We start from the raw sequence: 27,639 nt of genomic DNA on the forward strand, positions 1-27,639 counted from the left end.
TTTTTTGAAAAACAATTTTCCATACTGACTGAGCAGAAAATGTCAGTAAAAACATGTTGAATTTGCTGATAAAACTGTTTTTTGCGTGACAACTGACACGGTGGATGGTAAATGGTAATGGTAAAGGTTGTGTATATCTTTGTGGATATGTACAGAGTTCAAGTAAAGTGGGGCGTGGTGTTGGTCTAATTTATTTATTTATGAAATCAAGTCTCAGAGGGCTTAAGTGACATTTGTGTCCCAACTACTGTGGGGAAATAAGGTGGGGCATCTTAAGATTTTCAGCAGAAAAAAACAGAGTAATGGAAAAAGATATAATCCGTTAGAAATGTTGGCAGTTTGAAAACTAAAATGATCAGACAGACAAACTAAACTCATTTGGGCTGTTTTGCACTTTTCACATATACAGTAATTTGACTTAATACTGACTCCTCATTGCTACAGTTAACTTATACCAGGATTATTCAAACTACATTGATCCAACATATCGCTGGTTATCAATTATACAAGTAAACTGGCTTTTTACTTGTTAGAATACATTTTCTTTAAATCTGTTTTGGCTTATTTGAAGACATTTGTATTTTAATCATCTCGTGTTAAATATTTGCCAGTTATGCAAACTGTGACTATATCGAGAGCCATTACATTTGGTTATCAATCTCAAAAAAATGTGTCCATATAATCTGCTCTTTGTCCTGAACAGCTTTACAAATTTCATAAAACCCTTTTTCTTTCTGTCCAGCCCTGTCTGAATCTGAAAGTCCATGATCAGATCAGAATTCTTTTTTTTTTTTGCTAAAGTTGTTTTCAATAAAACTTCTGTTAAATGTATATATAGCTTGACATTGTTAGATTTGTATGAAATGGCAATATTTCAAGATTTCACAGTTTTTTGAAGTTGAAAATGCTGTCAAGTTGTTCTTGTAATAAAGATTTTCCTCTGAATTTTAAGAATTAGCTCTTATTTTTCATATGAAGCTTCAGTTACAGCAGTGTTTGGAAATCATCCTAGTGCTTGTTTGTTCAAAGACAATGTAATTGTAAGAAAAATTCTAATAATAATAATAATGTCCTTATACATAATATAATTTACTGTATCTATTCAAAATATGCCTTTGTTGCATAATATGCATCATACTTATGTAAGTGTGCAATTTTAGAGATGCACTTTGTCACTTGATTGTGGCAACTTATCCTTGTTAAAACAAATGTAGTCTAATACAACAGCCCTATGATAATAAAGCTCACATTTATGAAGGTAATAATACTAAACTTTTGTTGAAAGTGGCTTTAGATTCAACTCGGTTCATTTTGAAGGCTGTAATTTGTGGTGTTAATATTTAGTCTACCCTCAATGAAACACCTCCCATATATACTAGGGATGGACAAAATATAAGAAACACCTGTAAATAAAGGCCTAATGCGAGTTTGGACTGCATTCCATCAAATAAACAATGTTTCTGTCTTTAATAGCTATTACACTTCCATTCAACATTTTGTTAAATAACATTTATGTTGTCATCTTTTCAAGGTGAGTAGATGTATTATGTATACCCTGCTGCAACCAAAGTGGTATTTAAGAGCTGCAGAAACATCTCACCTCCCAGTTTTATTTTATTTATTTATTTTGTTATGCATTCATTCATTTTTCTTAACCTCCCAGCTTTATTTTATTAATTCATTTATTTTGTTTTTCATTCATTCATTTATTTATTTACTTACCCTCCCAGCTTTATTTATTTACTTTGTTATGCATTCATTCATTTATTTATTTACTTAACCTCCCAGCTTTATTTTATTAATTCATTTATTTTGTTATTCATTCATTCATTCATTTACTTAACCTCCCAGCTTTATTTATTTGTTTTTATCTAACCTCCCAGATTTATTTTGTTTAACCTCCCAGCTCTATTGTATTTATTATTTATTTTTTAACCTTCCAGCTCTGTTTTCTTTATTTATCTATCTTCCCAGCTTTATTTTTATCTATTTATTTATCTATCTAAGCTACCATCTTTATTTATTTCTATCTATCTATCTATCTATCTATCTATCTATCTATCTATCTATCTATCTATCTATCTATCTATCTATCCTAACAGCTTTATTTATTTATTTATTTACCTCGCAGCTCTATTTATTATTTATTTATTTACTTCCCAGCTTTATGTCCAGCCCTGTGAATGACGCTGACGTGTGTTAGCAAACGTTATTTTGTGGAAAGGCGGAAGCAGATCAAGTGGGAGGGGACGAAGGCCATCGCAGCTCCTTCTACGCCTGTCACGGTAAGATGTCTGTGGAGATTTTCTCTTCTAATTCATTGTTTGGCGAGTCTAATTTTAACTCAGGAATGTACGCTAATTCTTCGGGGAAGGTTTAAACCAGGCCAGTAGATTAAAAGCTTAACTTGTCCCAGCAAAAGCTTCTTTAAGCCTCTGCTCAGAAGGTCATGTCTCACGGCTAGCCCTTAGCCCCGCTATCATCTCTCCCTAACTATTGCAAACATGCAGGAATGGGCCAATCAGTTATGCGTGAGTAATTCACCGAGTAGCGTCGTTGATCTGCGTTAACTTTCCTTGCTTCGTGTTGTCCTTTTCTGTTTTAATATGCCGCCAGCTGCACACACTCGAGCCACATATGCTAGCTAACGTTAACGTCGCTGTAGCCTGATGCTAAGCCAGCTAGTTAGCCAGCGAGCTTTTCTCAACTTTGTGGCTCAGCTAGCAGCCCGAGTTAAAGTCAGCCAGTGGTAATTACTCATGTTTTCAGTTTGTGGAGTGTTTAAGGGAATGATATTATTATTTTACTGTCAGTGTGAATGATCGTACAGTAACTACAGCTAACATCATTTAGCCCTGATAGCGCGTCAGCTCGGCGGTTGTGTTAACCTGTTTGTGACAGATGTTGACAGCTGGGCTACCTGAAACTGAGTAGTGAAACTGCCACTCTGTAAGGCAGCCCACACAGTCACTGTGGCTAATTATTGTCAGTAACTGCCAGGCCTCAGCCTTAAACTCAGTTTTGGTATCAAATAATTTCACTTAAGTTAATAGTATTGATTGTCACCTGATTTAAAATGCATTTATGGCTGAAAGCTTGTATCCGGACTGTACAGGCAGTGTTAATATTACACCTAATACACTGTTGGTGAATTATGTACACAGGTGTATGCATTATGGGTTATGGTCAAAGGAAATAGTTACATGACAAACTTATCTACAATATTGTTCAATTGAATACAAAGTCAGTTGAATTAATGAAGACCCAGGGACTTTGTTGAAGAGAGATTTCATTCTGCAAAGGGAACTGCCAGGAACTACCTTTACATCAATATTTGTAGTACGGTATAATGAAGTATCCTAATTAGGCTTACAGCTAGTGATTGTTGTAGCTGTCAGTTAATGGGCAGATTACTTTCTTGATCAATCCAATAATCTTTTGGTTTATCGAGCATTAAAAAAACAGTGGAAGATGTCTTTTACTACGTCCTACAGTCCAAAGTAAGCTCAACAGTATCTTTTTGTGCAGTCCAAACCCCCAAAATGTAATTTTAACATTACCACTGTATATTAAGCGCAGCATTAACCCTAACATGACAAAGAGCTAAAGGCATTGTAATATGAAGTCTACCTATGTATCGTATGGATTCTTAAAAAATGTCCTTATCAAAAGTAGACCTATGTATTAGACTAAATGACTATTTTATTGATCAGTTTTACTTTTAACTTGAACATAGAATAAAATGGACAAGATCTTTTGTTGACAAGTACTGGATGAGGAGTGTAAATCAACAACAGGAAATACTTTTGGTGTCGAAAACATTTGAAGTTGACTCAGTAAAAAATCTGCTTTCTTTGCAGAATCCATTGTTTTGACTTTTGATAGGTCAGTCATTTGTTGAGGAGAGGACAGGAGTTCCTTTTATTTTCCCATGCTTGCACTTCTACTATTTCCTGTTACTTCCCCCTCAGGAAGAGGCGTAAGTGTTAGAGGGGGGAGAATTATTTCACAGTTATCTTTCTCGTCCTCTTTTGCAGGAGAATCGACAATTTGGATCCAAGATGACGGACTCAAAGTATTTCACCACCACTAAGAAAGGTATGATAGCTTATTGTTAATTCATAAGATGCATAATGTAGCATAATATGTTTTTTTTTAAAAAGTCATTCACAAGTTATAGTGTTAAGATAAGAAAACCTTTATTTGTACAGCAGAGTGCCAGAAGTAGCAAGACGTGAGATAAATAAGAAATTAAAAATATTTAAAAATCCTAAGTGGAATCAAATTGTAAAGCTACAATAACTATAAGTGTGTACAATATGTGCCTATGGGTGTATACATAAATAAATAAATACCAGGTAAAGTGACTATAATATATTGCACTGATGGTGATTCACCTTATAAGACAGGATTGTACTGTATTATTAGGTGAATCACCATCAGTGCAATATACTGTCATTTGTTGTTTCCAACAATTGCTAGCATCCAGACATGATATGTTTTTGTGGCATAGTCAGCTGCACAATGTGGAATTATCTCTTCAAAAGGGAGACCGGAGCTTCTTTTTTTAGGTTGTTAACCTATGTAGTTTACACTTATTGTCAATACTTAACTGGTCAATGTTTGAAAAGCAAAATGTAACCAAAACTGCTATGACCCTACTTCGTGTTGATCTTGTTTCCATAACAGCTCTAGTTATTGTAAATCAGACTCGACTTCTTTGGTTTTAGCTCTGAGGTTTGGAAAATGCAGCCAGATGCTTATATGTGACAGTATATAGACCACTTACTGTATATTTGTTTAGGGTTGCTTCAGACCTAAGAGCATGTTTCTTTGAGTATCTACTTTTTCTGTGGATCTGTTGCTGTGTTTCAGTCTGTTACTAACATCTTGGATGATATTTGAAGCAATGAACCATGTACAATTCCTGGGAAATTTTCCCAGTAGGTAGATTTAAATTTAAGCCCAAAATTGACAGTGTACTCACAGTGCGTGTTCATACAGTATAATTTGTGCAGAAAGGCACATCAGTGACTCTTCACTAAAATGGAAGGTAAATAAGGCTGAGTCTCTAAGTTTACCACAAAGCAACACAAATGGATAAACAAACACAAAAGAAACTCCTTTGTCATCCTCCGTGGGTTTCACACAGTACCTACAGACACAGTTCATGTTTCAATTTGTTCAACACATTGTGGGGAAAAAAGTTAATTCAATGTTAGAAATTCCAAAGCAGTTATTTATTTTCTGTTATTTTAGGTTGCAAGTCTGTGTACTTATTTTGCATACGAATGTGTATCACTACACATTAATGTGCAAAATTTCAAACAACGCAATTGAGTTTCCGTGCATTGAGCTGTGTGTCACTATCATGCACTACATCTGAAATATGTTGCTCAGCCTTACTCAACAGACAGGTGGCATGACCTGATGACCTGTGCATTCATATTTGCTTTATTATTGGAGTTAGAAATAACTTACATCCTGCTGTGGTTTTCCATCACTGGACCACTAGACAGCTTAAACTATTGAAAGTGTGTTCTTTGTCATCAAAGTCAGTGCTAACTGTGTCTTAACTCATTACTAAATAAATGGTCTATGTTCAGACAGTCTATTTTGTGTGTTGTGATGTGTAAAAAGAGGGAGATGCTGCACAATGCTTCTTCCAACTCCCCGTATCACTAATGAATGCATCCCCTTTTCTCTTGTGTGGTCAGGGGAGATCTTTGAGCTCAAGGCAGAGCTGAACAGTGACAAGAAAGAAAAGAAGAAGGAGGCTGTGAAAAAGGTCATTGCGTCTATGACGGTTGGCAAGGATGTCAGGTGAGCCAGTGAAAATATTCAAAGTGAAGGTAAATCATCACCATGACCTGTAGTTAACTAAGATCTTGTTTCTCCTTCAGTGCTCTGTTCCCAGACGTAGTGAACTGCATGCAGACAGACAACCTGGAACTGAAAAAGCTGGTCTACCTCTACCTGATGAACTATGCCAAGAGTCAGCCAGACATGGCTATCATGGCAGTTAACACCTTTGTCAAGGTACAGCTGAGTCATTAATGTGCAGAAATTAAATTATCAATCTGTATTTTAGCTTTCAAATGTAATATGTTGTTAGTGCTTATTTGGTACGGTGCCTATAAAGAGGATTGGCAATCATTGTCATTATCAAAACTGATTTCAGTGGTGTGTAAACCTTTGTATAGCACCGTATGTTTGGGAGAATAAATATTCTCTTGGCTAATTTGAAACTATTCATGCATGTGGTTTCGGGCAGTGTTAAACAGCATAATCCTATTCTTTATAAAATGCTAATGTAAACGATTGCTAGCATACATCAAAATGTCTCTCAGATAATGTACAATGAAAGAGAAATAATCAACATTCTAAAAGCTTATCTGAACAACCCATCCATCTAGGACTGTGAAGACCCTAACCCTCTCATCCGGGCCCTTGCTGTTCGTACAATGGGCTGCATCCGTGTGGACAAGATCACTGAGTATCTCTGTGAGCCACTGAGAAAATGTCTGAAGGATGAAGACCCTTATGTGAGGAAGACAGCTGCTGTGTGTGTAGCCAAGCTTCATGATATTAATGCCCAGTTGGTGGAGGACCAAGGCTTTCTGGACACTCTTAAAGACCTCATCTCTGACTCCAACCCCATGGTATGACTTCTTCAGCCTAGCTGGCTATTAAAGCAGACAGATTTCTGTGTCAGTGTGATAAGATGAAAGTCCCAGCTCTGCCTTTCGCTGATAAGCCCTCTTCTAGCCTACAAATGTTCAGCCTGTTGCCAGAATAGTGTTAGTACAACGACCTTTCTTTTTATCTTAATGGCACTGGTGGCTAATATTTTTCTGATAGCATTTATCTGTGTGTGTCTTCAATTTCAGGTTGTAGCTAATGCAGTGGCAGCACTGTCGGAGATAGCAGAGTCTCATCCGAACAGTAATCTACTGGACCTAAACCCACAAACCATCAACAAGTTACTGACAGCTTTAAATGAGTGCACAGAATGGGGGCAGATATTCATTCTTGACTGTCTGGCCAATTACACACCTCGTGATGATCGTGAGTCCCAGAGGTAAAAGAGAGTGCCACTTTCATTAAGATTTTCTTTTCCTGCATGTCAGTTAGCACATATTCCCAGAGAACTAATTCATTTACTGCTCATTCTCTCCCAATGTCATTGACCCCTGCCAGCATTTGTGAGCGCGTGACCCCACGGCTCTCCCATGCCAACTCTGCAGTGGTGTTGTCAGCAGTTAAAGTTTTAATGAAGTTCATGGAGATGTTGCCCAAAGACCTGGACTACTATGGCACCCTGTTGAAGAAGCTCGCTCCTCCACTGGTCACTCTGCTCTCTGCTGAGCCTGAGTTACAATATGTGGCCCTTAGAAACATCAACCTCATAGTACAGAGGAGGTAAGACTAGAGATGAGACCTGGGGAAGAAGGTCTTAGTAGTATTTTTTTATTTTTATGCTTTGACAGTATCAGGTCCTGTCTAATAAAAGTCTGTGGCATGGTGCAGTTTGGTTGGAATCATTTTATATTGACAAACTGACAGCCATTAATGATGAAAAAAATGTTTGTTTCAGGCCAGAGATCCTGAAGCATGAGATGAAGGTTTTCTTTGTAAAGTACAACGACCCAATCTATGTCAAATTGGAGAAGTTGGATATCATGATTCGCCTGGCATCTCAAGCTAACATTGCCCAGGTATCATGCCCACATCTGTTATATATCATGATCTTAAGAAAGCATTGCCAAGATCATCCAGTTGACACAATTTCTTTTTTCCCGCCTTGCTGTAGGTACTGGCTGAGCTGAAAGAGTACGCCACTGAAGTGGACGTGGACTTTGTCCGTAAAGCAGTCAGAGCCATTGGCCGCTGTGCCATTAAAGTTGAGGTGGGTGGAGGCATTGCACTACTGGTTTCATGCAGCTGGTCAGATCCTTGTTCGTTTACTAATATTAAGGGTCAGCCTGATGATAAACTATTATTGATAAAAGGCCACCAGTGATGTTTGACTATGGTGTTTCTCTGATGAACACAAGGTGTCTCTGTTATCAAGTATTTCATGTTCCTGCCTAAATAAATATACTGTACCTAGACTTAGTGCCAGGCTAGACACATGATGTTATTCTCATCATTTCAACAGAACATAGTATTAAGCAATACACAACTGTTTACTGTTAAAGCCACTGTTGTTCCTTTAGTGATATCACAAAGTTAATGTATGGTATATTTCTTGAAAATTATGCCATTTGTTTGTTTTTTTTCCCCTGTTGACAAACACAAAAAAACAGTAAAGCCTATACAGTGACATTGATTTATATAAAGTATATGTCACTACTGTTTCATAATGTGCACACCTTTATTATTTATTATTGAGTTTTCTTTTCTCCCCATTTCTTAGCAATCAGCAGAGCGCTGTGTCAGCACCCTGCTGGACCTCATCCAAACCAAGGTCAACTATGTGGTGCAGGAGGCCATTGTGGTCATCAAGGATATCTTCCGCAAGTACCCCAACAAGTATGTTCCCTCTTAAGCATCAGTGTAGACATTTTAATTAACAGCTCCATGTGTTTAATTAGGCCTTGTCCTCCAACAGTTCCACAACAACACAACTGGACACTTGTGGAAGCTTTTTTTTTTTTGGTATCTTCACTGTTTAATATCATTAATTTTCTTCAAAATATATTAGACACATATCAAATGCATGGTCTTTATCAAATTGACTCTGCTGGGCTGTAAAAGTGAGACATTTTTAGATGTGTGATGTATTATACGCTTTTTATTAGTGTCTGATGTTGACATTTAAAAGAGCTCACACTCACACATACTCTTAAAAACAGATGCCCACTGTTCCACATCACTAACTCTCAAATTATATTCTCTTGGTCTTAAAATAGGCAGACTGAAAGCTCATTACACAGATAGTGTTTTCAGGTTGGCCTTTACTCCAAAAGACATGCAAAACAGTTTTCAGACAAGAAATTTGTCCTCAGTAACACACAGTGTTTGTAGTTGACAGAATTTAACACCCTGCATTAATTGCCCGGTCAGAGGTCAGGCAGATTCTGCCTCTTCAAGAGAGAAGCTTTGCACAGGTCCCAGCTCGACATGGCTCAAGCCTTTAGCTGTACAAGTCTGAAACCTCTGCCTATTCTATTAATTAGGTAGAGCCTAAATCTTTCTGCTCCATCTTTTCTGAATTTTTGTTATCAGGCATTTTGTGCAGCTCAAAAATCCTTCAATCACAGAAAGTAACAAGGAATGCCAATGTTACTGTCTGCTGGAGGTGAAGGTAGACAGTAGTATCCTACCATGTTTTAAAAGCAGTGGACATGTGGTGTCTTCTTTTACTGTTTTTGTTTGTTCACTTTGTTTCTGCCAAAAAATTGATAACAGAGTAGGGCATTGTAGTATTTTGTTCTTTGCTCTAATACATTTGCAGCATCTGAAATATGAAATGTTGTTCTATGTGACTGTTTTCAGGTATGAGAGTGTGATTGCCACTCTGTGTGAAAACCTGGACTCCCTGGATGAGCCTGAGGCACGTGCTGCCATGATCTGGATTGTAGGAGAGTATGCCGAGCGCATCGATAATGCTGATGAGCTGCTCGAGAGCTTTTTGGAGGGTTTCCATGATGAAAGCACTCAGGTGTGTTCAGGAGGTTTTTATTTCCTTTGTTCTGTTGGGTAAGGGTTGGATTTGTTTTTGGGATATTTACTTTTAGCAGGATGTTGTGTCCGTGGAACACCAAGTCCTACTACGTGTTTAATCTTGTTTCATTAAAATGTCATTAAGAGGCACTTTGCCACTTTGTTATGGTTTTAGGCTAAATTGTAATTAGTACTTTTAAATGCAGCTGCTGTATGTGAGCTATGTGTTCACTTTCTGTTTTAGGTGCAGTTGCAGCTACTAACAGCAATCGTCAAACTGTTCCTGAAAAAGCCTACGGAGACCCAGGAGCTGGTGCAGCAGGTGCTCAGTCTGGCCACACAGGTGAGACAACCACACGCACGTTTCATTTTATGTTCCTGCCATCGTCTCTGTCTGCAGATATTTATCAATCCTGTCTGCCACCCTGAACTCGACATCCAGGTCTAGCATGTGCAATTTCTCCTTGTCAGATGTTGATTTTTGTATTAATTATTTCAGGCACTGCTGAGTGTTTTGAATGGATATTGGTGGAATTGGTGAGAATCCCAGCCTTAGACTTTTCCAGTACTGCATTAATTTGACCTTATTCGACTGTTAACATCAACTTAGTTGTTTTTGGCAGTGCGATATAAAAATCAAAACAAATGCAGAAAATCTACATAGTGTCATCTTCTTAGATTAAATTATATCAGTCTACCACTTTGTCAATAATTACCTTAATAAAAATCTACCCATTTGTGGTTTTATCCTAATAGAGATGCAAAAACAAGCAGCAGCATGTGTGTTTATTTGGCTCAAGTAAAACTGCTCTGCTCTAACCTGCTTGTTTAGGAGACACTGTAGAACATGCTCCATGGTATTTTATATGATTTAATCTTACTTACTTACTGTGTGCATGTTTTAGTCAGTTGCAGAGCAGCATATTCAAGAAAGCTATACTGCTGTGAATTAACCTACTTTAACTATTCAGGTGTCCTGTATAGCCTAGAGTTAAAATATTACCATCACAAAAAAATGGATGATTTTCTTTTTCCTTTTCTCTTCCATTTATGAGCATAAGGATGACAGGATATAAGAAACAAGACATTATAATGAAGTCTAATACCACACCACCACTGACTGCTGTGGCTTTAAAATCGAGTGTCAATTTGAAGGACGTAGAATTATCACAGTGCCTTATGGATTGCATTGCACAAGCTGATATAGATGTGTCTACAGTAAAAATAAAAAAACTGGCAATTCTGTGTATGTGTGCAGCAACATTGTGCTAGACAGATATAAATTTTATTTTTGGCCTGGCAGGCAGAAAGCCATAATGTGCCTCATTACTCAAACAACCTTAGATTTGTTGCAACTAAGTACTACGTCGATAAATTTAGGTTTTGTTTTCTGTTTAATACCTGGGAAATTGCATTACATTACATTACTTTACATTATCCAAATCCCCCAAAGAAATTTCTCACCCCAAGGCTGACTTAGTTTTTGATTTTATTTATTTATTTATTTTTTTTAAAATCTCTGCACAGCTTCTCATATCTGGGCCATGATAGAGAAGAGTTCTACATTATGTATTTATTAAGCCTGCCCCATAAATAATCCCTCATGCACCTATGTCTTTGTGCAGGACTCTGATAACCCAGACCTTAGGGACCGCGGCTACATCTACTGGCGTCTGCTCTCAACAGACCCTGTGGCTGCCAAGGAGGTGGTTCTGGCCGAGAAGCCACTGATCTCTGAGGAGACTGATCTGATTGAGCCCACACTGTTGGAGGAGCTCATCTGCCATATTGGTACTCTGGCCTCTGTTTACCACAAGCCACCGAGCGCCTTTGTTGAAGGCAGCCGTGGAGTCCAGCACAAGAGACTCCCTGGCAGTGCTGGATCGTGAGTCATGCACTTGTTCATGTGTCTGTGTGTGTGTGTTGTCTTAACCCTGCAGGCAAGAGGGTTTGTTTACGTACAGTAAGTGGACCTGGCTTCTTGACTGTGCTATTATGTTTTCATTCATATCAGTCGACTAACACACTTTCCAGGAGTGTCAAGCTGTGCAGCTGTTCTTTGTTCCTTCCTGGCTTTAAATAACCCACAATGTCTTTTTGCCCTTCTTTTCAGTAGACTAGATAGATGCATCGGCCATTCAGTCACATATACATAGTAAATCACCAACTATATCTCATTTGTGAAATAGCAGTGAAATAAATGACATCACCGTTCAAATACATAACCTTCATTAATGCTACTTTCTTTTTTTTCCTTTTCATTTTATTCCTGCTAGTGGGGAGAGTGTTGAGAGCCCAGACACTGGTTCTGCTGCTGGAGTTTCTGAGGCACCCCCTGCTGTTATCCCATCCCAGGGAGATCTCCTGGGAGACCTGCTCAATCTGGACCTAACACCTCCTGCCACCACCGGACCACCGCCTTCCTCTTCTGGCCTGCAGATGGGTGCTATGGACCTTCTTGGAGGAGGGCTGGATAGTCTGGTATGTTTTCTCCACACCACTGTCTGAATGAAGCTTCCAGGTTCTCAAAGGCTGTTTATTGCACATTTGATTAGATTTCAATAAGAGGATTGATGTCAGTGGGACCTAGTGGTGTTATTACATCTTTGTATGCTTTTTTTTTTTTTTCCTTTGACCCTTGTGTGTTTTCCTTTCTTTGTTCACTGCTGCATCTGCAGATGGGGGATGAATCTGAGCCGGTAATTACATCAAGGAGGAGGGCACAATGTTTATAAACCTTGTCAGACCATTTCAGATGATTTGTTTAATCACAGCTTTACTGTGGTTCTCATGCATCAGTCTGACAATTTTATTCACATTTATGGTCATTTATTATTGTGATGTGTTCATTAAGCATGCAAGTCTGTTTCTTTTCTTATCACTGGATTATGAGATAATGTTTCGTCTTTTAATCAGCCTCCCATTCCCCTGCGGATGGACACTCCTCAGTCACCTCATCTGTCACATCATTCCCCATCGCCCCCAGATTATAACCCTGCTGAGGTTGGTTGAGGGGACCAGGAAAGGCCAGCACCAGCCTAAAACCCTTTTGCGTCCCCTCTTGTGACCACTGTGTCCTCTGAATAGTCCTCCCCAGCAGATGAGCTGTGCCTGTTTGGACTATGTATTTTGTTGATGTTTCCCACTTTATCTGAGTGAGACTGTAATGAAAAGTCTCATTTGCGATTTTTGTCAAAATGCCGTTCTCCATACAGGGTAGTTTAGCTTTGTCACTGTGGAATCAAAATATTTTTTCCCACCACTGGCTTTGTTTGCTATGCCCTTAAAGGTTTCATCATCATATTAGACACATTTAGTGAGTAGCAGTTCAAAAAGAAAATAAAAAACTTATATGCTATTAGATACTCAGGCTTGAGTGAACAGTGAAAGGTCGGTTACATAAAGCAAGAAATTCTCCTACAATGGTGTCTCCCCCTTGCTATTACTGTTAGTAGTGTGTACCCTATAGCTGTCATTAACCATGAAAAGACTTGTTAGACCCTCCACCCATCCTCCACCCATCCTCTTCACACACCCCCAGTATAGCATTTCATGTGGTTGCAGCAGATAACCTGAACTCTTTTGTGTTTCCTTTAACCAGCTTGGCGGGGACCTTGGAGGAAGTCCTGCTGTAAGTCATTTTTTCTGAGTTTTTGTTGTGACTTGATTGCAGGGTGGCGTTGAATGTGCTAGGGTAACATGTTGCTTTGTGACTTACAGATGGGGGCTGGGTTTGGTGCTCCTCCGGCTGCAATGCCAACCTCATTCAATGCCCCTGTTGGCAGTGGTCTGGATGACCTCTTTGATCTTGGAGGTGGGGTTGGTATGCCTATGGGAGCTTATAGTCCTCCTAAAACAGTGAGTGTGAATATCTTAGTAGACTCATACTATAGAATAATTTGTCACTTGTGGGGTTGCTAATAAAACGAGCTGATCTTGCCTTTGTTCAGGTCTGGCTTCCAGCCATGAAGGCCAAGGGGTTGGAGATATCAGGCACTTTTGCCCGCCGTGCTGGGGTCATCCAAATGGAGATGACCCTCACTAATAAAGCCATGAGTGTCATGACTGATTTTGCCATCCAGTTTAACAGAAACAGGTAAGACTTCGTTCTAAGCAATGGCTGCTGAGGTTTCTAGATATTTAGACCATTTTTGACACTTTCTTTGTCCTCTGTGCTCGTGTTTAGCTTTGGTCTCGCCCCAGCTGGTCCACTTCAGGTTCTTACTCCTCTTAGTCCGAATCAGAGTATTGAAGTGACCCTTCCCCTCAATACTGTCGGACCTGTCATGAAGATGGACCCTCTCAATAACCTGCAGGTAACACTTTGATCTTAAACATTATGAGCTTGCGTTTTGGATAAACTGTAACTTTCTGTTACAGTTTTCATTTTTCAACACTGGCCTTATCAGGGCATTGATGCTTTAAGCTCACTGTCCTCACATTGCTTCTTCCTGGGCTTATGGCCTCGAACATCATGAAAACAGAGATGCTGTCAGAGATGCAGTGTAATGTAACCAGTCTGTCAAATTCCAAAGTTAACAGCAGTTTAACTTTTTAGTCATTCACCTTTATTTAATGTTTAAAGTTTACAGGACTAAAACAATAAAATGCTATTTTTATTCCTGGGCCTGACTGTAAACTCTTGGGGCATTAAGTTTTGCAGTGAAAAAAATCTCTATCATTTAAGCGTTTAGTAATGCACCCTGCAGTTGTTCAGCTATACTGTTACATTCCCATGCTGTGACTAAAATGAAATTAAAACATAAAACAGCCTTCAGAGCGGTGAAAATTTGTAAAGAGTGACAGGGGCTTGGTTGTTTTTGATCAGGGTGGTTCTTTTAACTGGGAAGAATGGTGGACGGGTGCTGCATACAGCTGGAGAGACAAGATAAGAGTGTCTAGGTGGAGCTGGTAATTAAGGGTCCCTCAACACATGGCTCCTTTGTTTCTCCTGGCCTCAGCAGCCCTGCTAACCTTTTTGCTGCCTCTAGGCCCTGCTTTGATGGGTACTACTGTCGGCTCCAACATATTCTCAGATATTGTATTTTGAGTGCTTCTTATCTATTTTTGTGAGTGTTATTTTTAATGCTTTTGATGGAAAGATGAAGTTTTCTGACATCTGTACCCATCCACAGTCATTAAAACAGTTTCATCACAGCTTTCTAATTTTAGTGCAGTGACATAGCAAGTAAGGTTTGCTGATTATAGAAACAGATATATACAGTATGCTTATTCAGTAGTAAAGAAATTGCATAAAGCAATCTCGTACAGTGGTTTCCAAATGGTGCAAGTCTGCATAAATTCTTTGGTACTACAACAAAGAAGTGACAAAGTTTTGAAAGTATTGTCATGGAAATGTTTGATTTGAGTGATCAATGGTTTTAATTACTGACCTGCTGAGCTAAATCCGACCAATCATCCTGTCACACTTAGTTTAGCTGCAGCACCAGCTGACATTGTTAATAGCTGTCTTGTTAATTTTGTGTGGCTTGCTGCATAACACAGAGCTTCTGATCTTTCTCACTGAAGCTTAATGTGGAATAAATATATAATTTCTTCTGATGCCACAGCATCTCATCAAATGATATTTGTTTTAGATTTGATTAAACTGTGAATTATTTTCTCTATTGCATTTGGTGGTTTTGGTCCATATAATGGCTGAAAATAGTTAAAATCACAATTTTCCAGACCACTATTTGACCAATTCATATTGCTGGTTTTGGTCGAGCAACCAGTCCAAAGCCTCCAGACAGTTAATATTCTATATACTTTACTATTTCTACTTTTCTATTTTAAAGTTTAATATTTTTTACTTTAAAAATGACAAATTAACCTGAATCATTTTGTCATTTGACTGACACATTTTGTTTCAGCCACTGTGTAAAGTTTACATATTGAAAACATACAATGTCAATCCAAATGCAGATCAGATACTTTAGAAATGGCCTAATGTTGTGGCTAGCTAGGCTGCTGTTAGAGTGGAAAACTTTTAGGGAGGGAGTTGTGAAGCACTGGTCTAGCAGCAGCACTCATTACAAAACCTTTACTGTCAAAAATTCTATCATGCAGTAGTATTTTTCATTTAACTCCAAGAGCTCTTATAGTTCACAAACTTTCGGAATGAATATCTTACTCTTTTGCCAGCAGTCCCCCGTTTGTACTCAGTAATAAGATGCCCTAATGAATTATTCATGCATCATTCATCTGCAGTCCTCTGGCCGCACTTACTGTCCTCTCAGCCCTTCTTTGAGCAGCCTGATCAATATCAGCACTTTCCGCTTGTTACTTCAGGTGTCCCCATTATAACACACTTGCTCTTGTGCTTCAGAGTCTTGTGTTTTTGCCACCAGGGTCCATAGATGGTAAAAAGTCCAGAGCACTTGTTGACAAATTTAGATTGCTTGTTCCGGCTGACCAAGTAGTAGGAGGAATTTTTTTTTTTTTTAATTTTCTTATAAATGTAGAGCTGCTCTTAGGTGCTATGTTTCTCTCACTTATTAGTCTTTTTCTGTCTTACATTTTATTTTGGGTGTTTAATTTTTAGCACATCTGCTATTTTCTCCTTTTAAACTTTTCTCCTTTATGTCATTTCGATCTTTATTTATATCCTCCCATAAAGCACTTACTAAAGGTTGATATATTTAGCTTGTAAGTGATGCTTGAGAATATCCTTTGGCAAATAGAAGTGACGTGCTACAGTTTGTTGGGATAAAAGACATGGATATCAGTGATGATATTGTACAATGTAGTGTTACCTGCATGTGTGTCTGTGTCTATGTGTTTGTAAGACAGTGAGATTCCCACAGCACTGTAATGTTCTTGTTCAGAAAACAGCACACGTAAACCCCTAATGCCCGTCCTTGAGGGGCACTTAAAGAGTAATTACCCATCTACTGTTTTTTGTTTCCCCCCCTCTTGTCCTCCTCTTACCCCTGCTTTGATGCAATCACTCTCACAGGTGGCTATTAAGAACAACATTGACGTCTTCTACTTCAGCTGCCAGTACCCCATGAGCATGCTGTTTGTGGAGGACGGGAAGATGGGTGAGTGTCTCTCCACTAAATCTCTTTACTCAAAAGCCTTGAGACTCCATTGACGTCAGCGGCATAGACCTACATCACTCTTTCATTGAGGGGACATTACTCTGACTGTTGTGTGTGTGACGTAGATGTGTGTGGCTGTCCACCTGCCTGAACTCACATCCTGGGGCTACACAGATTGTACACCAGTGCCATTTTGAGGCCTTTTTCCTTTTGGTTTCCGTTTGATTTACACTGTGGAAATTCATTGGCCTTTCTTCCCGTGGAGCCTCCTGATGGGGCTAACAGCAGGATTGCTGCCAAAAGCTATAAGCCAGTGCTCCAGAGCCTTAGCCACAGCAGGAAACCTTGTGTGTAGTGTGGAATCAGGCTGCTCACACACTACTTTGACATTTGTTTTCACTGCAGTATGTACATTTACCTGTACCACAAATCCCATTTTGATTCTCATACTACATTTTAGCGTGTGTTCTTTGAACTCATGTTGTGATTGTGTCTTTTCATCCACAGAGCGACAGGTGTTTCTTGCCACATGGAAAGACATTCCTAATGACAATGAGTCCCAGTTTCAGATCAAAGACTGCCATCTCAACTCAGGTGAGGAGGAGGAACAGAGGGTGCATTAACTGAAAAACACATCACTGTGCAGCCATAGCCTGGAGCTTCTTTATATGTGAAGATGACCTAGCAGAGCAGTGGTGATTTCAAATTCAGATCCTGGCTAATGAACCAAATTGTGTTTGATGAGAACTCATCAGCTACATTTCTTTTTTACATGTGATAATTTAGTTCTGCACAAGCATGAGAGCAGCTGAACTCAGGGGCAATTCCTAATGGTGTCTTAATGTAGAATCCCACCCCCTGCAGTTTAGGTTTTTTCCTTTATGAACAAGAGAGGATTTCACATCCTACTGGGACACAGCGGCAAGGCTGAGGCTGCAGAGAATAGCTGATTTAAAATTTGTGACTATTGCTGTGCTGCCCAGACAGCCTGCAGTGAAATTTTTGGGGATAAGTGAAAAAGAAATCCTGAGTGGGCTGGTACATTTAATGACTGTTTCAGCAGGCAACCATAGAGCACAGCATGAGTCACTGAGAGTGACACCGGTGCTGAATATTTATTCACAGAATGTGAATGCGAAAGTGACCTCTGGCTTGTCCTGATAAGACTGTCTAAGTTTTGTTAAACTCTTTAAGATATTAACCCAATAGTGCCCTGTTACTGTAATGTTCCCAAAACAGATGCAGCCTCCAACAAACTGCAGGGTAGCAACATCTTCACCATAGCCAAGCGTACAGTGGAGGGTCAGGACATGCTGTATCAGTCCATGAAACTCTCCAATGGCATCTGGGTGCTGGCTGAGCTCAGAGTGCAGGCAGGAAACCCAAACTACACCGTGAGTACTGTACTTCTTGTATTAGCTGAATTCATGAGATTCAATGATAACACTCTTGCGGTGGTGGTGGTGGTATATTAAGTATTTAGGACCTAAAGACACAGACTGATAACCTTTCATATTATATTAAAAGGTGCCATTTATCTTCCGATTTTAAATGCCACTAGTACAGTTTATTGTGACAGTTACTGTATTGTCAGCTGGAAGGGCTATTTAATTTACTGACTGAGACCTGATATGGTGTTATATGTGTATATCATTTGTCGTTGTTCGAATCGCTGGCTTGTGGCCGTACCAGCCTCATCCAATCTCGGAAGCAAAGCTGGATGGTCCTGGTTATTACATGGATGAGAGGGATCACCTGGGAATACCAGGGCTGTTGACAACAGTATTATACCTGCCACATAATCAAGACTAACTTTTCACATTAAAGATATCAAATTTAATTTTACCTCTCCTGGTCGGGCTGGGCGATATGACAAAAATCTCATATCACGATATAAGTCATCTCATATCCCGATAACGATATATATCACGATATAGTGCATTTTCTGTAAATTCAGTTAATTAATAGTTTATATATATATATAGTTTATATATATATATATATATATATATATATATATATATATATATATATATATATATATATATATATATATATATATATATATAGACCACATGGAAGGATTCCTTTTTTACATTTTAAAGTATATACTTAATGTACTCATTCATATGTGATTATTTTTCTCACTTTATTTCGAACTTCTGAGCAAATGCTTGATAAATAACGTAGAAATCTAAAATAAATATTAATGAAATATAAACCAAGCTCATATAGGGATGTGTTGTTCGGCTCGTCCACATATCTGTTGTCATAGCGTAGTATGCTACCTGGTGGATTTCCCCCTCTACTTTGGCCCGACACTCACTCGTGATATAAACGAGGCAACTCAACTTGTGTGAAGTGTTTTCAGCTTGGAGTGCCGCGGGCAAAAGCCTGCTCTATCGTTTTGCTCTGTGGTTTATTTAGAGCACCTGACCGTTCTTTTGTGCCTCTCATTCGTAAACTTTCTCCCTTCTCTTTCACGTGGTTCTTGCGTAGGTGGTAGAAGAGGTTAGTGGTGTTTGAGCCTTTGTGGGAACGGGTGTCCAACATAATTTGCAAAGTAAATTTTTTTCGTCTGTGTCAGACTTTTCATAACCAAACCATCTCCACGCTACAGAGGTAGCTCCACGTTTAGGAGGGAGCTCCTTGATTTGTCCTGGCTGGTCCGTCTCCTGCACGGAGCCATCTGGTTCTGTCTCTCCCTCACTCGCCATGCCGTTTCTGTGTATCACATGGTGGCGTGTAAGATTGCGGTCATCCAAATGATGAAAAAGTATTACGGTAAACAATGTATTTTGCGACATCATGAAATAAATGATGGAGAATAATATGGAACGATAAACTTTTTATTTCGTCCAGCCGATATATATCGTCATATCGCCCAGCCCTGACTCCTGGGGGGAAGTGCCTCAACTCATCAGAACCTTTAACAGGTTATAAAAGTTTTACTGCAATAGAGCAGCCAGACAGTTAAAATAATTATTGTATCATAAAATCTAAGAAATCCATCTGTGAAATAGTTGAGTTGAGTTACAACTCAATTTGTAGTTGTTTATCTAGAATTTATTCTTTCCCTTCAAAATGAAGATGAATTTAGTCCCAGACTATTATAATACTATTTTAAAACCATACATAGGTAACCCTTCTTTTTGTTTTTATGTTTTTGTCTGACATGTCGGTTTTTGGCTTTACGTGGCACTTTTCACTGTTAATAGATAAATATATATAAATAAAAGACATGGTGCAGAAAAGCTCTAAAGTTCTATTTACAAGAGGATCTTATCTGTATTTGAAAACTCATCAGACACTTAGCTGATTAATACAGGTCCAAGAAAGGTCCCAAGGTGAAGTCTCATCTTCCCACTCACAGTTTGATTCACTGTGCACACACACAGGATATTATCTCTCCATTTGCATTTGCCTTATCTTTTAAATTTGAAACCTTTGCTGTTGTGGAGGCTGTAATCACACCTACCAAAATAACTGAAAATACACATTTTAATATGCTTGATATTAGAGATGTGTACTATAATGGCCATCATTTAGGAGTCAAAGAGATTCCTAACCCTGATAGGAATAACAGCATTTTGTTAACTCTTTTACATCATGGATAGAGGCAAATGACATGGCAGCAGCTGATGTGAACAGGCAGACATGACAGAGATTGATGCCGTAGTCAGCAGTGATGAGTGGTGAGCCTGCTGAGGCTGGTTGATTGTGCAGTAATTGGAGTGGGGCGCTACTATTGGTAACTGGGTGGGGGGGGGGGTGAGGCTGTGAGTGGGGGTGTGCATGGATCTTATGTTTTTGCCTATGTCCTCTGTTGAGTTGTTGCTTGTTTCTTTGTTGGCATGATACAGTCCCTGCTCTTGATGGATTGAGTTTGGCTTAGAAATTCTGCATCACTAGTCCAGAACAATGACCTTGGTGTAACTCTCCTTCCTGCTCATCACTCTGTCTCCTTTCAGGTCATGTTTTTATTTATAAGGTAGCTCTAACTCTTTGTTTTCTCTCATTTAGACAAGTCAATTTGTCAAACCTCTCTGCTGTCGATTGTCGTCGTTTCAAAATATGACTGTTTATTGGGTGAAAGCTGATTTTAGTTTTTGCAGAACAGTTATTGTATGTTTCGGCTGGAGGTGGTGTACATTTTCCATTTTCTCAGTGCTGATTTGTTGCATTTCAGTTTTCCTGGTGCGTCCTGTCGTAGTTTAAGATTAATTCATGAGATTGTCCTCATTCAGCTTCAGCTGTTTCCGTTCCGTTTAAGTCCAAATTGTTCAGTGGCAGTGTTCAGTGTACAGTGGCTGGAAAAAGCTCCCCTACTTTTTGCAGATGGATCATAAATTGTTTAGTTAGTTGAGCTGCATGTACAGTGCTGGTCTCTCTGGCTGCTGGCTGCTGCATGGTCTTGTACTCTCTTGGCACGGCACATTAAAGCCAAGCTGCCAAAGCCTTTTGTCGGCAGCTATTTTTAGAAGTAACGCCTCGCCGCCGTATGTTTTCTGGGTTTTATTGTGCTTCTGAAGAATATATTAACATGAGTGGTGACATACTATACGGTAGCATTTTTGATTTTTGCTGCTGTTTTTCAACGTAAGTCAAGTCTTACTCAAAACTTGACTGACTCCTATGGGACTTCTTTATTTATATTAAAGAATTATGAATGTGTCCCATTTCCGGACTCAATACTTATTCTTGCTTATTTTGACTATGTCGTGCCTTATTAATGAACAAATGATAAAACCAAGTGTATTGTAACTGTTGTGAAATTTATGATTTATTTATTTAAACTGGGACAATACGTATTAATAAACATGATCTCTATAAGTCATATGTATATTGCCAGATTTAGCCGTACAGGCTAATTTTCATCTGCAGTCCCACAGCAGGTTAATGTTACAGTTACTTTGGCTTAATTTTGAGTGTGGAGTGTGAGTGACCTCACATTTGAAAATTGTTTATTTACCTCTGTTTTTATTGTTTTCTACCTCTTGAAGAAATGATCTGGCTTTTAAGGGCTAAATGTTCCACCATATTCAGCTGCTAGTTGCTAAATGCGTGATGTTTGATCCTGAGCAGGTCGTGTACTATAGTATTTATAGTGGAGAACTGGGAAACCTTTGTCCTTTAAACACGAAACATGGTGTGCTCATCTGCCATCTCTGGTCCCCATGGCAACTATGTGACTAGTGATGTTGGTGGATTTTCTCTCCCTATCTCTTGAGCTGGTAATTCAGAGGGTTTTGGTAAAAGTGCATTTCAACATAGAAATGGAAACCACAGCGCAACAAACAACAAAAATATGGCTATCTTCCCTCTTCACAAGCATAGAGTTATGGTTTTTCCAGGCATCTTTATAAACTAGAAACATACAGTGTGTAACTGTGCTATGAGACTACATAAATTTGTCTTCTTTGACAGATTTTCTTTTTCTATGGTATCTAACTCTCCAATAGCTCAGAATTAGATTTTTTCACACAGTCAGTGTGAAGTACTGCTACGTGCTGTTATTGGGTTTTTATGATTTTTGCAACTATATGAAGAAGTATTCTAATTTGCCATGTATTAAATTAACCTGATTACACAAGAACAGATATACCTATCTTGTTATTATAATCATGACCTGGCCACTAGTGATTTTGGGCGGTGTTGCAAACACTGGATTCAGTTCTGACTTGATAAACAGCTTTTGCCCAGTACAGAGTGAGCTCAAGTACATCCAATGTTAGGTTAAGGTACACATCGAAAGGTCATCTTTCCTGCTTTGCTTTGGTCTTTTGCAGTGCTGCAATATTGCATCAGAGAACCGCAGTTCCCTATTTATGCAGATTTTATAAAACTGCGGTCTTTTCAGGCTGGTTAGTTTCTCGTGTTATCAATAATGTACCTCTCTCTCTCAGTGGAGATCTCATCATATATATAACCGAACGTTAGAAACACTGAGGTGTTTAATCATCTTCATACTTCAGGTTCATTGTCTTTGGCTCATGAAACAGGGCTGGATCATCATCAAACACACACTTTTTGTTGATTACACACTCTGCCATTGTTACTGTAGTTCTCTCCTCCTCGTATGTTACCCTAATATAATACTGGTACTTTAGCAGCACACCTTAAGCTGAACACATAAATGCTGCAGTTTGTAGAACTCTTAATAGCGCTAAAGCATCTGCAACTCCTCGCATCTTACCCCATGCCGACAGGACTGTGACAGCCTAAATGTTGCCAGCAGCAGCATGCATTAGTAAAGGGCCCCGAATGTACAGAGGTAGCACTTAAGGAGCTGTGCAATATTACTGCTTTATTCTACTGCATCTCAACACACTCCATCACCTTTTGTATGATCTGAGTATTCAGTGAATCGAGAAAGAGCCTGTTGTGAAATTCACATCAGTGACTCACCGAATCTGGTGAATAGCTTACCATAATAATTATAAGAACAGTGACAGTCTCTAAGGGGAGACATTCTAAGAAACTGGAATATAAAACCTAGATGCTGTAAATTGAAAAATGTTTGTTTGAATTTTCTGTACCACTATGGAAAACAGACACTTTCAGGCATCATATAATTTTTTCTTTATAAAAAGCCAACACTAGGGCTTAGAAAATTTGAATTGTTAATAAAAACTAAATAAAAGAAAGCAGTAGTTTGTAACAAGTAGTGCAAAGGAGCAATACTGGATATTAATATTTAAGCGAAAACCAAAAAATCACAAATTCCATTGATCTTGGGGTTTAACTTAAATCTCTGCTGTCTGTCTCTCTGATAGGCAGGTACCACCCAACATACCTGCAGAAAGTCGACAGGATTAAATGATAAATAGCCCAAATGAAAAGACAAGGCAATCGGGCAATTTTAAGATGATCCCTGAACATAGATTGAGTGATTTTATCTTGTGACGTCATTTGTATTTGCCGCACAAAACTGGTCGTGGAAAGTCAGTACTGCTTGCCTTCATCAAACATTCCCATAAAACTATGTTCCAGGGGAACACATGTGATTCAAAGAAATGATGGTGATGAAAGCTGAATGAAAAACAGAGAAGCAGCGTCATGTGGACAGAAGTGTGTGTGCGCGCATGCGTGTGTGTGTGTGCGCACATTTCTGTCAGGGCAGGAAAAATGCAGGTTGTTTTCTTGTCTTTCAATGTCACGGGCATGTGGGTTATTTGTCAAAGGAGAAAGCAGAGCTGGATTTGCTATGCAGCAATTGATTAGTGAAACATTTTGAAATATTCAGAATCCTCATCTTTTATATTTATTAGCAAGAGTTTAATGCAGCATTGTGACAGTATGGGTCCTGATACAATTATTCCAAAGCTCCAGCTGCCTTGTGGTTTTTCTGTAAAGACCATGTTTGTGGATCTGAAGAGATAACTCATGCAGTATGATAGGGGGAAAAACTCACTTTGTGAAGCTGTATCCAATACTAACCCTTCTCCCAGCTGAGACTTATATCAAAGAATGGAGAGGCTGCATCTGTTTCCTCTAGTGCGTTTATGTATCTATATTTATGTCAGTCTGTCTGTGTCTGGTAAGACTGAATGACAGAGCTTCAGCCAAGCTTTTTTTTTTTTTTTAATCCTCCTCAAAAATAATGAATTTTGTCTTCTGGAAAAGAGGGCATTTTAACGAGCGATGATGTGGTTCAGATTTACTGTGGTCACATTCACACCAAAAAGCTCATGAAGCTGTAAAGATATTAACAGTGTTCATGTCTTTTCCAGATGAAGACTTTCAGGTCAAAATGTTGAGTCTTTATATTTGGGCAGTTGCAGAATTCAGTGTGTACAAACTACCTCCTTTGTCCTGTTTTATTTTTTTTGTGTGATATCTATTCATTTATACAACACATTAAATGTTTGGATCTCTAACTTGCCCTGTTTTATTGCATGTCTCTAAGCCTTACATTTTGAGTGGATTATAAATCAGATTATATTCAACCCTGCTCAACTCTTCCCTCCCTCAGGTGTCTCTGAAGTGCAGAGCTCCAGAGGTCTTCCAGTGCGTGTTCCAGAGCTATGAAGCCGTTCTGAAGAACTGAAACAACCCACTGACGACTCGCCCGCTGCTCCCCCTGAGTCCTGGTGCCTCCTCCTGCTCTCCCTCTTCTGACCCGCAGACCATATTACATCCCGACACAGTGCAGGAGCCTCTTCCTGCTGTGTCGGGATGTTTAATTAGGATGGTTAATGATCTATTGTCTCGTTTTGAATCGTTGGCAGTTTTCTTTCGCTTTTTTTTTTCCCCCCCTCTAAGTTTGCAGAGATTTCGGGTTCATGTTCTTGGCTAGCCTTATCCTGTCCCCTGTCTGTGTGTTCGGTTGCAGACATTATCTCATGATAAATTATCTGAATGAACTGACTCAGCAGGTCCACTCTTCCCTGTCTGAGCCATCCTGTGATGACCTTTATGCTTTTGGGAACAGAGGACCGTGAAGTTTTTGTTTTTTTCTTTCCCCCCCTGGACCGTTTCTTCTGCATGAGGCTCTTTAATCATTATTTAGCTGCACATTCTCTGCAAATTGGAGTCTATTTTTAGCAAACTGCAATCAGCAGGTGGATCATCGCTGTCTGCATATTTACTTGGGGTATTTTCAGTTCAAATGCGGCAATGAAAAGGCTAATTTTCCTCACCCCTCTGCCTGTGTGAAGTGGAAGATGGCTGACGGGGCTGAGACATAGAGACATAAATACCTAAATACTACATTATTGTCGTGTTTGTCATTTTATAGAGGTTTCTGTAGTATCTGTGGATTGCAGTGGGGGGGCAGATCCTCTGCTGTCCCTGAGAGCAGAATGTCTGGTCTGGCGTGTGCTATGTGCGTGGAAAACTGTGGTTATGTGTTTCTTTTTAATTTTGCATCAATCTGGACTTTTTATAGATTAGCAGCAGTTGTCTGCTTTCTAACTTAGCCATTCCATGGTTTGATTTGAGTTTGTAGTCTTGTTAATGTGCATGGAGCAAACTGGAAGAGAGCCTCAGGTGTTGCTTCCTCCAGCATCGGTGAGGGCCACTCGGGTTCTCTCTGCCACTTTGCTCTCCATCTGTCCTCGTCACAGCTTTTCCAGTAGCATGGCCACCTGAGATGAAGGCTCAGGTGAGACAAGCAATGTCAGGTTTTGTAACACTTGTGAGTAATAAGTGTGCATGTAGGTACCACACTCTCTCTTGGCTGAAATAAGGCTAGAACAACATCCAGTGTCCCTGTTTTACCCACAGACTCTACAGTTGAATTGAAATCCTTTTCCAAGTCATTACACTGAAGTCCCTTTTTATCAGCTCTACGAGAGGAAGGCCTCTATGCTGACACTTTAACAGATTACACCAGAGGTGGCTGTGTATTGTGAGTGTCTTTGTGTGTGTCTTGACAGCTGATTCATATAAAATGATGTAAAAAAAAAAAAACATTAGTGTTTAAGCAGATTGACATAATTATGTTCATTGTCTGTGTGTTATTTCTGAAATAACTATTAAAACTCTTTGTTGAATTCACAACTTTATTTATTTTTTTACAGTATAGAGACATACTGTAACTAAATTCCAGTACAAAGAGTTTTTATGGCTCATTCTCCCAATGCCAAAATGTCACAGGATACAAAATGTTATCACACTTCTGTTTGCTTGGTAAAGTCCACATTCCCAAAGTCCTTAGAAGCCAGTCTGCTTTCTTTTCTCTCTGTCTCTCTGTCACACACACACACACACACACACACACACACACACACCATACTTCATTATCACTAATGACCTTTGTCTTCTCAACTGGGACGTTCGACTCTGCTCCAGTGTTACGGACTGAACAGCCTTCACAGCTTTACAGGCTCAGTGACGTTCAGTCTTTAGCTTTGAGTGAAGTCTGAGGTTTAGTCACAGCTGAGTGCAGCTCCTCTAAAGCACTTACAGGGTTTTTAAAGTCCGAGATGCTTGGCAAACCTTAACCAGGGTTTCAGTTTTATGACCTAGTGGGGAGCACAAACCACCTCTGATCTCAGATCTGTTCTTCTGCGAAAGAAGAAAGTCAAAGATACAATACAGATTCACTGATGACAGACGAGTCGGTATGCAAAGCTGTGACAAGTGTCTGACCATGTTCTGCCACTAAACGAGACATATCAATCGAATATGATCGATGACGTCCTGTTTGTACTTTTTGTCAACAACTATAGTCAAAATAACTGAAAATATAGTATAAGTACATGGTCTTTATAGGAGAAGTTTTGATTGCTCACAAAAATTATACATTAACACTTCAAATGTATTACCTCCTTGCTGAATAGGGAAACAAAACAAACGATTCTCGTATGTATGAAATATCTTAGAACCATCCCTCAGACCATTTAACAAGTGGGAGTTTTTCAGCTGCCAAATGTAAACACCTCCCTGGTTATTAAAACCCCAGATTCTCAGAAGAAGATGCGATCTGAGTGTAACACACAGCTCAATTACACTTTTCCTGCTGTTACACATGAAGATGGTCATTATGTGGAGTTTTATGCTTCTCCTGTGCAAACATCTGTAAATTCCACATCTGTGGGCTTTGAATCACTATTGTGTGATCAGCTGAAACATTAGAAGTGTTAAAACTTTAAGATTAGACCATCAGTCATCTTAAAGCGCCTTCTCCTGTGTCACTTTAGATTGTACTTTAATGATGCAAACTACCACACATTGAGCCAAAAAGGTTCTTCACGACCTGGACCCCCCAGTTTTTCTTATAAATAGCTTTTAACTAATTTAAAACGCATTAATAAATGGCGAAGCCCATCAACTATTAATGAAATCATTATTTGAAAGTTATAACCCCTAAATGGTGCCTTGTTCAAAAGTAGCGTTTGAAAACCCTGACGGGTTGTTCCCACATCTCCGGTTATTCTGAGGGGCCATAAAATGTTTCATGTTTATTCCTCTGACTTATCAC

The 27,639-nt window shown here is 39.1% G+C and overlaps 1 protein-coding gene across 2 annotated transcripts; it reads left to right on the plus strand.

Moving 5' to 3' along the window:
* Positions 1-2,229: 2,229 nt before the first annotated feature.
* Positions 2,230-26,213, plus strand: ap1b1 (adaptor related protein complex 1 subunit beta 1). 2 transcript variants are annotated; one of them, XM_026321399.1, is made up of 24 exons: positions 2,230-2,285; positions 4,038-4,098; positions 5,718-5,823; positions 5,904-6,039; positions 6,417-6,662; positions 6,891-7,081; positions 7,201-7,422; positions 7,598-7,718; positions 7,814-7,909; positions 8,420-8,535; positions 9,502-9,667; positions 9,914-10,012; positions 11,295-11,554; positions 11,946-12,150; positions 12,348-12,368; positions 12,586-12,672; positions 13,271-13,300; positions 13,390-13,527; positions 13,620-13,765; positions 13,856-13,985; positions 16,628-16,712; positions 17,220-17,306; positions 17,952-18,106; positions 24,688-26,213. In XM_026321399.1, exons 2-24 carry the CDS (start codon positions 4,062-4,064, stop codon positions 24,760-24,762), a joined length of 2,955 nt encoding a protein of 984 aa, XP_026177184.1. In that variant the 5' UTR covers positions 2,230-2,285; positions 4,038-4,061; the 3' UTR covers positions 24,763-26,213. The 2 variants fall into 2 exon arrangements, with proteins under 2 accessions (XP_026177184.1, XP_026177183.1); XM_026321398.1 differs by lacking the exons at positions 12,348-12,368; positions 12,586-12,672.
* Positions 26,214-27,639: the final 1,426 nt, after the last annotated feature.

This window comes from Mastacembelus armatus, chromosome 9 (genome assembly GCF_900324485.2).
Source record: "Mastacembelus armatus chromosome 9, fMasArm1.2, whole genome shotgun sequence".
Lineage (NCBI taxonomy): Eukaryota > Metazoa > Chordata > Actinopteri > Synbranchiformes > Mastacembelidae > Mastacembelus > Mastacembelus armatus.